Source organism: Sus scrofa, chromosome 1 (assembly GCF_054392235.1).
Source record: "Sus scrofa isolate SSC_HxYL_T2T_F1_AM1 chromosome 1, Sscrofa_HxYL_maternal_Yorkshire_Landrace_v2.0, whole genome shotgun sequence".
NCBI classification, from domain to species: domain Eukaryota; kingdom Metazoa; phylum Chordata; class Mammalia; order Artiodactyla; family Suidae; genus Sus; species Sus scrofa.
The window spans coordinates 137769786-137783459 of NC_139383.1; the positions used below are offsets into that span (position 1 = coordinate 137769786).

At 37.0% G+C, this 13674-nt stretch overlaps 1 protein-coding gene across 4 annotated transcripts in view; it reads left to right on the top strand.

Annotated features, from left to right (window-relative positions):
- Nucleotides 1–1827, top strand: part of UBR1 (ubiquitin protein ligase E3 component n-recognin 1) — a 141369-nt gene extending 139542 nt beyond the window's left edge. For all 4 annotated transcript variants that reach the window (XR_014813013.1, XM_021097091.2, XM_084972918.1 and 1 more), the window contains one exon: nucleotides 1542–1827. Coding sequence is in view for 3 of the 4 variants with exons in the window: in XM_021097091.2 (XP_020952750.1) it covers nucleotides 1542–1683 (142 nt within the window). In the remaining variant the exon portion in view is untranslated. The remainder of the gene's footprint in view (nucleotides 1–1541) is intronic.
- The last annotated feature ends 11847 nt before the right edge of the window (nucleotides 1828–13674 follow it).

Here is a 13674-nt window from a genome sequence, read left to right on the forward strand (position 1 = left end):
AACAACTGTGTACTTCTCTAAAATAAAAATTTTAGAGACCCCAGCCAGCCTAATGTTTGAATATTCTATTATTTTAAATCAGTCTTTCTTCAGAAGTACTTAAATATATAAAATATATATAAGTATATAAAAGAAATATGTATAAAAGAAATCTGTAGTGATCAGTAAGGGAGTTCAGTTTAAAATGGTTATTCATTGTTTCCATTGCACTACTTGAAACTTTTTATTAGCCAGCTCTATCAGCCTTCTTTGCTTCCAAGCATTAGCAAAAACACTCAGAATACTGAAATTTTCTATCTTTTGCTGGAGTTAGAAACTCATGGGCTTGAGAAAAAGGAGGTTAGGCCACAGTGGTTCCCAGAGTACATATAGATAAAAATTAGATCCCCTTTACCATAAACTCTTTTTGTTTAACTAAAATTTTGTTCTTTTGAAATATATTATTTGGGAGTTCCCCTTGTGGCTAAGCCATTAGCGAACCCAACTAGGATCCATGAGGGTGTGGGTTCGATCCCTGGCCTCACTCAGTGGGTTAAGGATCCGGTGTTGCCATGAGCTGTGTAGGTTGCAGACGTGGCTCAGATCTGGTGTGGATGTGGCAGTGGCATAGGTCAGAAGGTGCAGCTCCGATTTGACCCTTAGCCTGGAAACCTCATATGCCCTAAAAAAAAAAAAAAAAAAAAAAAAAAAAAAAAATTTATTCAGAATGAATAGGCTTGCAGATGAGGCTTGGAACCTTTTTAATTGTACAGAAATTTGTTTTTATTATAGCATTTGACCAGTGTAGAGAGAGTCTTTGAATTCAGGAAGAAAAAAGGTAGATGGTGAATTGTAGTTAGTCATTAAGGAAAAGACATCTGAGTTGTTCCAGAAAGGTACAAAGAAGCAAAATTTTTAAATTAGTTAAGCAATATGACAATACCCCACCTGCTTCGACACATGAGTGAGTGCCACTTGGATGCGAAGCTTACAGTTCTCATCACTGGCGACAGACAGTAGTCATTTTGGATTAGCTGTTATAAAATGTTAAGAGTTTGTACAGAGTAATTTTATTTAAATATTTGCTAATCACCAGCAAATTTATTATGTCATAAAGATTTCTGAGGAGCATCATGTAATTTGAAGGCTTAGTGTTCCACTTCAGACCTAACCTCTGCCATGCAAGATGAGAAATCAAAGCTGGATAAACTAGATGAGGCCAAAAAGCTGTTGAGGACCCACTCAGTCTAACCACCCAAAAAAGAACAAAGCGGCTTCAAGTTAGTAAGCCTTTCTAGCCATTTAAATGAGGTCCCATAATGCCTATGGTATATACATGACTTATTTTTCTGAATAATCAAGGAGTAAGTTTCTGCTTCATTAGCTAAGTAATGTATCAAGTTTGTAGTGATCTATGATGAAGAAAAAATATACCTTTTAAAACCCTATTCTGGTGTTACCTCCCAATTCTCAGAACATCTCAAGGGTTCAGACTAATTTAGACAAAAAAGATGTGACAGTTATTTTATTCAAACTTACTTTTTTTTTTTTTTCCCCTGAAGGAGGGGCAACCCTCTCCATTTATCTCGAGAGCGGTATCGGAAGCTTCATTTGGTGTGGCAGCAACACTGCATTATAGAAGAGATTGCTAGGAGCCAGGAAACTAATCAAATGTTGTTTGGATTCAACTGGCAGTTACTGTGAACTCCAACTCTGCCTTGGGACAATCAAGTATGAAGATGGATTCACAATTATGGAGACCTTTCTGAGGGCTGGGGAAGGGTTGGAGGGAGGATCTTTTGCCCCATGTCCAGATTCACAAAAATCAATAAAATATTCCTTAATGGAGTATTTCTTTCAATTAACGAACATATGCTTCAAGGAATAAAAGGGGGACAGGTGAATGTTTTATGTTCCAGAACACTAAAGAAATGCTTCTTTACCCTAAGAGTCTGATTCTGCTGATAGTTCCAGAGAACTCATTTCCCTTCATAATCCGTTCCATTCCATTTCGTACCCCCGATAAACTGTCACATCAAGCAATTGTGGGTAATCTCACATGTTGGTTAACTCTTCCACAATTTCGTATTTGGTGTTTCTTCCCCTACCCGCCAAGTTTAGTTTAGCTTCTGGATCACTGACAAGATTCTAATAATCTGCAGTAGTCTTCCTTGCAGCTAAAGAGGAATTGCAGAAACCATGCAGTATACTTCAATTGAGAAAGTTTTTCAAAAAGTAAAATTTTTATTATTTCTCTTTTAAACCTAATGTGCCACTTACTGTTTCAGCTATTAATTAAATTAAATTTCTTTATAGCCAGAGTTTCCATTTCTAAGGCAAATTTCTGCCAGTGTGAAAGAGCTTGTTTTCCTACTGCAGACCTCAAGAAGAATTAGGACAATGTATGTATTATTCATCCCTGATGGGACAAAGAACCTGCAATCCTTACCTCTGATAGTGAGGATCAGCTTTGTTGAATTTTGAAATTATACTTTCTGTTTCCCAAAGGCAAGTTTCTAAAATGAGTTCACTTATCTCTTGATTACGGTACCACTCTATTTGACTCAGAAACCTGATGCAGTTCTGATGCAAACTATCTATAGATGAGGATGAGAAAATTCCTCCAATGAATAGAACATGGCAGCTATAAATTAGAACAATCAGATTTAAACCAGTTCTGTTATAATTTTATTCGTCTTTGAAAAAGACAGATCCTTAATTTGTTACCTGTGTGCAAACTTTTCATAAACTGGTTATATGACTAGCACAACCATCCACAAAAAAAAAAAAAAAAAAAAAAAAAAGCCATGTGATCAGTAGTCTGTGTTCTAACATGCTGTGGTTGAGCCATCTTGTTTATAAATAACAGAGCTCTCCTGAATCTGTGGATAGACTCCTTGGTTTGGGGCTTTAACTTTTTATATCAAGATCTTCTGTTATAAAACAACAAGCAGAAGATTAATTGAAATCTTGTATTTTAACTGCTGTTGTCTCTGGGGTAATGTTAGGAGTTTGAAAGATAAATTCAAAGAACATCTTATTTTGCCTTTGGTGACCATGGTCCTGTATGTGTATAAATGTTTTCCTACCTTCTTTTTGCTCAGCAAAGGCAAGCAAATAGAAATATATTTGCAAAGTGATTGATGACGCACATTCGGGTTTAGTTTTTTGGTATTTCATGTAAAGTGAAGAAATTCTAGATTTCGCAGTAAGGAATTGGCATGAACAGGCATTAGAATCACAATCATGATTTTCTACATGGACAGTTATTATTCAGAAAGATCAAGAAATAGATATACCTCCAGTGAACAATTTGTAACTATTGATGGGTGAGGATTAGGAATTTCAGTATTCAGTTTGTCAAATTTGCCAGTATATGATAAACGATCAGAGTATTTCTTCCTTTATTTCTTAGGCAATTTTGTTGGATGAATTATCTGACTGGGAAGTCTGAGCCAGTTTAGGCCACAGAATATGCTGACTTCTACCCTAATGTATTGGCCCCAGTTTAACAAAGACAAACTGATTTTTTTATTTCCAGTCTTTTTCTATCCACTTCATAAATCCCAAGGTTAAGCTCTCAAGCTGCCAGAGGAATTACCTTGCAATGGCCAGTCAGATCTTTACTGCCAAAGAACCCATTTGCTATTGAGTTCCATTCACTGAGATTGATTCCGATCTCTGCACTAGAGGTGAACATAGGTTTGTCAGTGCTGCCCCCAGCCCAAGGGATCTCTAATTATATTCAAATACCCTACTTGTTTGCCTTCATCATTGCAAACAAATATATTTAAGCTTATGAAGTTTACGTTCAAATGAGCAAAAAGTCACTTTATTTAGTGTAGTTTGTGGAGGATCTGATTCAACAGGATGGCTCCAAAATTGTGTTTTTCTAATATTTGGTGAGGGACTAGCAAGAATTTTAATGATACAGTGAAAAAAAACATTTAAATATTAATTTATTATGTTGGTATATGGGCTGTGCATTCACCCTTTAGTGACTGTCTTTTGTCATTTCATAACAACTATGCATTTTGGTTCACTGTGATGATAATCTATATTTAGTGACTGCAACATGTTTATACCACTAATTGAAATTCCATCCATGATAAAGTTATACAAATAATGCATATATTGATATCTTTTATTGCAAAATGTAAATTTAAAACTTGTATAATGTTCTTGTGCTTTTTGAAATAAAATATCTTATATGTGTATATTTAAAAAGAAAAAAGGGGCTTCTCATGCTTGGGGGTTTGGGTTTGAAGTATAAAAAACTCTACCTAGGAGTTCTTTTATGATGCAGTGCGTTAGAGATTTTGGCGTTGTCACTGAAGCAGCTTGAGTCGCTGCTGTGGTGTGGGTTTGATCCCTGCCAGGGAATTTTCACATGCTGCCAGAACAGCCAAAAAATAAATAAATAAAACCTCTACCTATAAAGGAGCTCTGATTAAGAGTTGTCCTCATCAGTCCAGACAGATTCTTTAAAAGACATAGGTATTTAGTGTAATAGTCTCCAGACTTTTTGACCATACACTCTTTATCAGTAAATAATTTTAAGCATACATATAATATACATATATGTGTATATATATACATACATATATATAATTATTAATGCAGTTCTCTATTAAGTGCATCATAAAACATCCCAAAATGGAGATTTTAAAATTAGTTGAAAAATAGGATATTTCCACTTGAGTATTTGCACGTGAATCTATGCATCCCTTTGGGTATACACCCTATGTACTGTGGAGACAACTATTTAGAGGAGCACTGTCCAGAAAAACTGCAATGATGGAAATGTTCTGTATTTGTAGCTCAATATGATAGTGACCATTGCCATGCAATTGCTAGTGCAGCTGAGGACCTCGATTTTTTTTTATGCAATTTTAATTAGGTTTAAATAGTCACGTGTGGCTAGTGGCTACTATATATTGGACAGTATAAGTCTAGTGTAATGGTTCTCAAACTTGAGTATTTATTAGAATCACCTCGAGAGCATTAACAAAATACAAATTTCTAGTTTGACCCTAGATCCTGAATCAGAATCTTCCAGGATTGAGTCTTAAGCATTCTATTTCTAAACCATGACGCTTCACTTAAAACTTAAAGCTCTCTTTCTTTTTACCCGAGACTAATTGCCAAAGAGCATCTAGGAGAAAATTCGATGAGAGAAGGGCAAAAGTGCCAAACTGGGACAGTTGTGATATTTCATTTTTAGATTGTAAGTAAGCTTTCATTTAAGGAAGGGTACCTGGAGTTGAAAAGAAAAGAAAAAGCCACTGTTTTAGTTTTAAGGCTTTAAAATGTTTTGGGAGGGTAACATGGAAGGCAGTGAAGGTTTGCAGGTGGAGAGATGAAAATACAAGGGCACTTGTAATTAGTAGGGAGAGATCACTAAAGAAAACCTATTCTCCATGTTTATACTAGAGTAGCTGGGCACTACTAGGAAAGATGAATCATACAGCCAGGCAAGTTCACAATTTGCATTAAAAGCATTAGAACTTCTGTACAGCAAAGGACACCATTAATAGAGTTAAAAGAGTTAGGTCCCGTGATCACGTTAAAAGTATAGTTTCTGAATCTCCCCCAAACTCTTCCTGAAAATCATGTACACTAACCAGGATAGCAAAAGAAAAGACCAAAAAATTCAACAAAACTAGATTATAGAGGATCTCTGTGAACTCTGAGCATGAGCACACAAACTCCAAACATCAACAGCAGCAGGCCTTGTGCAGTGGGAGTGATGGAAAGTGGAAGGAGAAATGAGTAAGATTTGCCGAACTGAACCTCCAAATGGGGAGAACCCCCCTTAGGAAATATGGACCATCAGGACTGAGAATTGTCCACACATGCTTTAAATTGAGGGTGAGTGGAAAAAACTGTTCCATCCTAAAAGGATCAAATAATGTGGTGACAATCTAAGTCCTCAATGTTCCTCCAAGTAACCAATAAGTACTACCTTTGGGAGTTACCCCTGTGGCACAAGGGGATTGGTGGTGTCTCTACAGCAGCAAGATGCAGGTTTGATCCCTGGCCAGGCACAGTGGGGTAAATGATCCAGAGTTGCCGCAGTTGCAGTGTAGGTTGCAACTGTGACTTGGATCTTTTCCCTGGTTGGGAACTCCATATACCTCAGGGTGGCCAAAAAAGGAAAGAAAACAAAAACAAAAAATACAAACTGCCTCCATTTGAGAAAGAGCCTCACTCTGGAAAAGTGCCCAAAACAGAAACCAGACTGAGAATAGCAGCAATACTGTAGGTAAAGAAAAGTTCAGATCATGTGCATGAGTAATATATTAAGCAGTACACTAGTAAAATGCAGTTTTTGAAGATGTGAACACAAGAGAGGACTATCTGAGGTCTGACAGTAGCAACAATGGAGGGATGCCTGCAGCTGTGGGGCTAGGGAAGCTTTCTTGGCCCATCCCTGACCATTGGACAAGCACCTCCTCCTAAGGGTCCAGAAAACCCATCTCATTTTAAAAAGAAATATAACTGTAATAGTTTATTTATTTATTGTCTTTTTAGGGTCGCATCTGCCGCATAAGGAGGTTCCCAGGCTAGGGATCAAATGGGAGCTGTAGCTGCCAACCTACACCGCAGCTCAGCACCACTGGATCCTTAACCCACTGAGCAAGACCAGGGATCGAACCTGCATCTTCATGGATGCTAGTCAGATTCGTTTCTGCTGAGCCACAACAGGAACTCCTGTGACAGATAATTTTGTATGTCAACTTGACTGGCCTAAAGGATACCCAGATAGCTAGTAAGATGTAATTTCTTGACGTGTTTGTGACAGTGCTTCTGGAAGAGATTAGTATTTGATTCAGTAGACTAAGCAAAGAGATCTGTCCTTACCAATGTGGGTGGGCATCATTATTCCATTGGAGACCCGAATGGAGCAAAAACGTGGAAGAACAGCTTCCCTCTCTCTTCTTTCGGTTTTTTTTCTTCTCTCTTTTTTTCTTGGCTGTGCCCATGGCATGTAGAAGTTCCTGGGCCAGGGCTGGAACCCGTACCACAGCAGCAACCCAAGCCACTGCAGTGGCAATGCCATATCCTTAGCCCACTGCACCACAAGGGAACTCCTCCCTCTCTCTTCTTGAGCTGGGATGTCCATCTTCTGCTCTCAGACTTCCAAACTTCTGGTTCTCAGGCCTTTGGACTCAAATTGATTTTTTGTTTTGTTTTGTTTTGGTTTGGTTTTTAGGGCCACACCCAAGGCATATGAAGGTTCCCAGGCTAGGGGTCAAATCAGAGCCGTAGCTGCTGGCCACAGCCACAGTCACAGCCACAGAAGATCCAAGCCGCATCTGTGACCTACACCACAGCTCACAGCACTTTGGGGTCCTTAACCCACTGAGTGAGGCCAGGGATCAAACCCACAACTTCATGGTTCCTTGTCGGATTCGTTTCCACTGTGCCATGATGGGAACTCCTCAAACTGAAATATGTCACCACCTTCCTGGTTCTCCAACTTGCAAACTGCAGATAGACTTCTCAGCCTCCATAACTGTGAACCAACTCCTATGATAAACCAATCTGTCTCTCTTTCCCCTCTCCTCATGTATAATGTAGATGGAAAAGAGAAAGATCAAAGATAAAAGGGATTTGAAGTAAAGTGAAAGATATAGAAGATGTATTAACTGAAATCCCTGAAGAAAACTAAACCAATAGACCAGAACACAAATTGAAAAGAAACTCCCCCGGGGGTGTGGGGGGAATATTGAAAATGAGATCACTGTACAATTCAAAACAGAAGAGTCAAGCCTAGTAAAGCCATTGGATCTTAAAAACAAGAGGGACAAAGTAATCTGGATATCCAGGCAAAAAATGCAAGTCATGTATAAGATAAAGTCAGATTGGCAGTAGACTTTTTAGGAGCAACAATTTAAAGATACTTAGTAAAAGGCTTTTCAAGGGTGTTTATATCCATTCAAACTGCCCAAGTATAAAATCCACCCAAGTAAAATGTTTATACTCAGGAAATATTTTTTTCCCATGAGTCTAAATTGAAAAATTTACTAGACTGTAAACTAGCTATAATGGAAAAAAATAAAATCGTTAAATAAAAAATTTACTAGAGACCATTTTCAGTCACAAAATGGTTGTAGAAGTTTTGGCATATGGTCTGGGGGTTGAGTGATGCATATGTTTAACTGTAAGAATTAAGATTAAAAATGGAGGTGGGGATAAAAGAATCAAAATCAGATCTTCTGATAATGTAAAATAATTACAACCGACTGAAAATGGAAAGAAAGGGATGAGTGGGTAGATAGAAAGTTAAATAAGCTCACTGACTGCATTTAATGGTATTTGCTAGAAGTAAAAAGAGTACTAGAAGCTAACAAATCAAGAAATAAATACTTGATACAAATTAACACCTGGTTTTAACACTAGGATAAAACTAGTGGCTAGATAATGAGAAAGAAGGGACCAGTAAGAAGTAGTTTCAAAATTGCTTTTATATTAGGGAAGGAATAGACAGTATTTAAAGAAAGAGAGTACTAAGAGTATTACATAAAGATACTAATAAAGCTTACAACTGGAACTAAAATACAATACCAAAAACAAGAAAAGGAAAAGGCAAAGAAAATAGACTATATAGCGGGATAGTATAATAGCATTCAGATCAATCGATAAATACACATGGGCTTAACTCACCAGTTTTTTAAAATCAGATGAAAATCAAAGAGATGAATCCAATTTAAAAATGGACAAAATATTTGAATAAATTTTTTTCCAAAGAAAATGTACAGATTGCTGTTAAGTACATGAAAAGATGTGCATTAGTCATGAGGGAAGCGCAAATCAAAACCACAATGAGATATGACTTCATACCCACAAGGATGGCTATTTTCAAAAAGACAGAGATAATGTATTGGTGAGGATGTGGAGAAACTGGAACCAAATACAGGCAGTCCTCACTTTATAGTAGTAAATTACTTACTGCATGGCTATGCAAGCTGAAACCACACAGAGCAATCTTAGTAATCAATGGGAAAGATAGAATTATTCCATGGCCTTTGAAGTTTTTAGTCAAAACAAACTTTTACTGTTGAGTATAAATGTGTTGGAAAATGAAAATAGTAAGACATTTATATAATACAATGTAACTTTTAACATTAGAAACATCAAACATTTAAGTTTTTTTCCAAAACTTTATCAAGAAAATAATGTCTAAAGTGTTTGCCTTCTCTTTGTGTAACTTATGATGATGTAGAGTGAGCATCTTTTCTATGCCTTGGCAAATTGTCCTTACTAAGTTACTAAGTTTGGACCAGCTTCAAACACTTTATCCTTTGTGTTCCAGTGTTGTGAAATCCTTCCAAGAGTTCCTTTAATGTGAAGATTTTTGGCAGTGTCATTTCTTCTGGGACATTCATCATAACCACTTACTTGTTTTGAAGTTCGTGTTCACTAGCCTCCTCTGATATGCAGCCTCTCAAATAGCAGTGGTGTCAACAATTCCATAGTTAACTACTACTCCTATAACTCCTGTATTACTTCTGTAACATCTAGATTTGACTGGAATGTCACTTCTAGCATTATTATCACTTTAGTTTCTTTGCTGGCTTTTCAATTTCTGTTGGCCAGTCCTTCTTTTGATTACCCACTTTTGTAAAATGTCATATAGGTTTATCACTGGGAGACAAAGAAACAATGCAGCTACATGCTTTGCTATCTGTCCCTGAAGTGAACAGCTGTGCAATGTCCAATCACCAACTCTGAAAGGAGTTACATAATTTCTCACTTTATCATGACACTCATCTGTTATTTAGTAATTTGTGGACTGAAAAGCTAGCTGCATAGTTTGTACTTTATGCAGTTACAACACAGTTAATATAATGTCATAAATGAATTTGGAACTATTTGTTGTTGTTGAGGATGAGTATTAATCAAACCATGGTAACTGAAAATCTTGCATGTAGGAAATGTGCAAGCTGAGGATGTCTTCTGATAGAGGAGCAACTTTCATAAAGCAAAACTACAGGTATAAAAGGATGAATAGACACATTAATAAAGGAGACTTTAACAAACATCTACTAAACCAAGATAGATACAACAACATAATCTGTATTACTTGGGTCCTATATTAAGCAGGTACTGAGATTTGTGAGCTCAAAAGTTTTAAGTTGCTGCGCCAATCCATTAAGTCACAGCTGGGCAAGGGAGTATCAAAAAGTACCTGAGTAGATCATCCAGATTACACACATATTCCTTCCTGCTCTCTTTATTCAACAGCTGCCCTCACCTTCTGCTCATCCAGGTCAATTTCCCCTGCCAAGATGGTGATTTTTCTTCTTGTTTGCTAGTCCCTGGTTGCATACAGTCCAAAAGGTCCAGGCTGCAGCCATAGTTTACAGTCTAGTAGAACCTTTACTGCATCCACTGGCAAGAATGAGCTGCTTTTAGGGACCAAGACCTCTAAGCCTGAAGAGCCTAGATTTGTAGTGACAGAAAATACAGGGCTGTCCAGGGAATCATTGGGAATGATATTGAGTGGAGCTGTTGCTTGGTTCCTGAATCCCAGGTATGCAGCATACAAAGGTTTCTGATTCAGTGCATATACTGTCTACCCTCACACAGCATGCCTCTAAGCTGACACTTTAAGTGCATCTTCCATGGGCCAGTCCAACATTCAGCCCAGTGACTCCTGAATGGTGCAACATGCAATTTGACCAGTGAGTCCCATGGCCATGGGCCCAGTATCTGAAGCTCTCTGGGCAAGAAAGGCAAATTATACCCTAAATAAGTGACTAATCTTAAAAGAATGAAGCACTGACTCTTCTAGGATAGAAGCATCCCAGTGCAATCAATTGGCCACCAAGTGGCTGTTTGATTTCCTTGAAGAATAATGCCATGTGTATAAGAGCAGTGGATTCTGTTACTGACTGCTCTAAGAGCCTTGGTAAGTTCATGCTACTGAGCCCATGATTAACCTCTCTCTCTCCATTTGTGTGCCTACTGTGGCAGTTGCCAAAGGATACTAATGCCAGTTATATCGATGACTTGCTTAATACTTCTTCTGTAATGGATGGATATTAGCATCTAATGCAAAAATTTACTTTGTGCACATCCTTATATGTCCACCCATAGTATCACATAGTATGTGCTTTGTGTCCAGGTTCATTTGCTTGTGATAGTCATCTATGTTGCTGTATGTGCCAGTCTTTTCTTTTTTTTAAGTGATATTCAATTATATAAATACACAAAAATGTACCCCTTCTCTTGTCCATAGACCTCTGGGTTGTTTCTAATTTAGGGCTATTATGAATAAAGCTGTTAAGAACATTCTTATACAGGTATGTTACTATAAACATATGCATTCATTCATTTCTCTTGGACACTAGGTACATGTGTGTATATATATGGTGTTATATATATAGTTATATATATTTGAAATGCTGAGTCATATTTGACTTTTTAAGAAATTGTCAAATGTCTTTTCAAAGTTCCACTTGCTTCATGTTGTTGTCAACACTAGGTATTGTCTTTTTTTTTTTTTTAATGGATGCAACTGTAGCATATGGGAGTTTCCAGGCTAGGGGTCGAATTAGAGCTGTAGCTGCTAGCCTATGCCACAGGCACAGAAATGCAGGATCTAAGCCATGTCTGTGACCTACATCACAGCTCATGGCATGCCAGATCCTTAACCTACTGAGCAAGGCAAGGGATCAAACCCGAGTCCTCATGGATACTTGTCGGATTTGTTACGGCTAAGCCACAATGGGAACTCCCGGTATTGTCTGTTTAATCATAGCTATTCTGGTGTGTAATTGTAGCTCACTGGCTCATTTTTTTTAACTGAAGTATAGTTGATTTACAGTGTATTTCAGATGTACAGCAAAGTGATTCAGTATATATATATATATATTCAGCATATATATATACATATACAGACATATACAGTATATATATACAGACATATACAGTATATATATACAAACATATACGGTATATATATATACAGATATATACAGTATATATATATACAGACATATACAGTATATATATACAGATACATATAATATATATATATATATACACAGATATATACAGTATATATATATATTCTCTTTCAGATTCTTTTCCATTATAGGTTATTACAGGATATTGAATATAGTTCCCAGTGCTATATGGTACGTCCTTACTGTTTATATCTGTTAATCTCAAACTCCTAATTTATCCCTCCCCCCACTTTCCTCTTTGGTAACCATAAGCTTGTTTTCTATGTCTGTGAGTCTGTTTCTGTTTTGTAATTAAATTTGTATCAATTTTAGTATTAATTTTCATACTTTTTCTTTAGATGTGTTTGAGATTTACTGTGTAGATAATAAAGTACTTTTTCTTTTCCCTTCCAGTATTTATCCTTTTTCTTCTTTTACTGAATGGGCTGGAGTTTAGACTGGCTCTTAATAGCAAGAGTGGAAAATGAGCATAAAGAGCTTTGTAAGTGATGCTCAGGGCAATGAGGAATCACTCATATGTTTCCACAGATGAATAATGTGGTCAGATTTGCAGTTAGAAAGAGCTCTCTGACTATAATGTGGAAGAAGAAAAGACACTGGGAAGACTAGATGGCCAGTTAGAAGGCTCCTGAAGGAATGTAGATAAGAAGTGGTGACCTAAGTGAGGAAAGTGGCAACTGGAATGGAGAAGAATTGATTTTTAAAAGATAAAATGTCTGTCTCTACTTAGTCCATATCAGTAAACCAATTAATAAACATATGCACATATTTCAAGCCATTCTGAGGACAGACATTTCCCTTAGGGGAAACTCTTCTCCAGAAGCCATTTAGCAGATGTTATCAAACTATTAACAAAAATAACTTGGAACAAATTAAACCATTGGGTTCCATGTAAAATATAAAATGAAAATAATGCAGTTCAGTGAATGCAATATTAGTTATTGAAACTTAATCTCTTATAAACATGCCTAAATCAGGGCGGGTAACAAGTTTTTTCTGGCATCTTCCAGAACTGGTTAACTAAATTGTAGTAATAGTTGATGTGGCCTTTGATAAGCAACATAGATAATCTGAAAAAAAGTAAATTACCTCTGGCTGATAGTGAAATAATGTCATACCAATTTGGGAAAAAAAACAAAAACAATAAAAACCCAAAGACATTATAAGCAGGAGAGAAGTGACAAAAGCAGAGAATTTGAGCTGAAGACTTTTGGAGAATATAACTCACTTAGTTGTGACACGTACCCAAAGCCTCAATAGCTCTAGAACTGCATCTTTCTACTACTCTGCCTTCTTTGCTCTTGGCTTTCCGTCTTTCGCCCTAGCCCTCCTTTTATCTCACCTCCTGAGTGGATGCCCTACTTCTTTAGAATTTTCCTGGCTTTGCTTTCATCTGTAGGTGAAAGAATTGCATATCCATGTGTGCAATCTTAACATCAGGCTTGCATTTTCCAAATTTTTCCTCGAGCTTGGACCTTCTAGCTTACAGAGTCTAAAATCAACTCATCCTCTGCCCCAAAACCAGTTCTTCCTATCTTCTATTTCTGCTAAAGTTACTACCATTTTCCAGGTCATGCAGTTTGGCCTTTTTAAAGTTATTTTCTTTTCCATCTGCAGTAAATCACTTGCTAAGTCTCATCAATTGTTGCTTAAAATAATGCTCCCTGCACTATTGCTGCCCCATCATAGGTCTTTCTTACACCTTTGCCAGAACAGT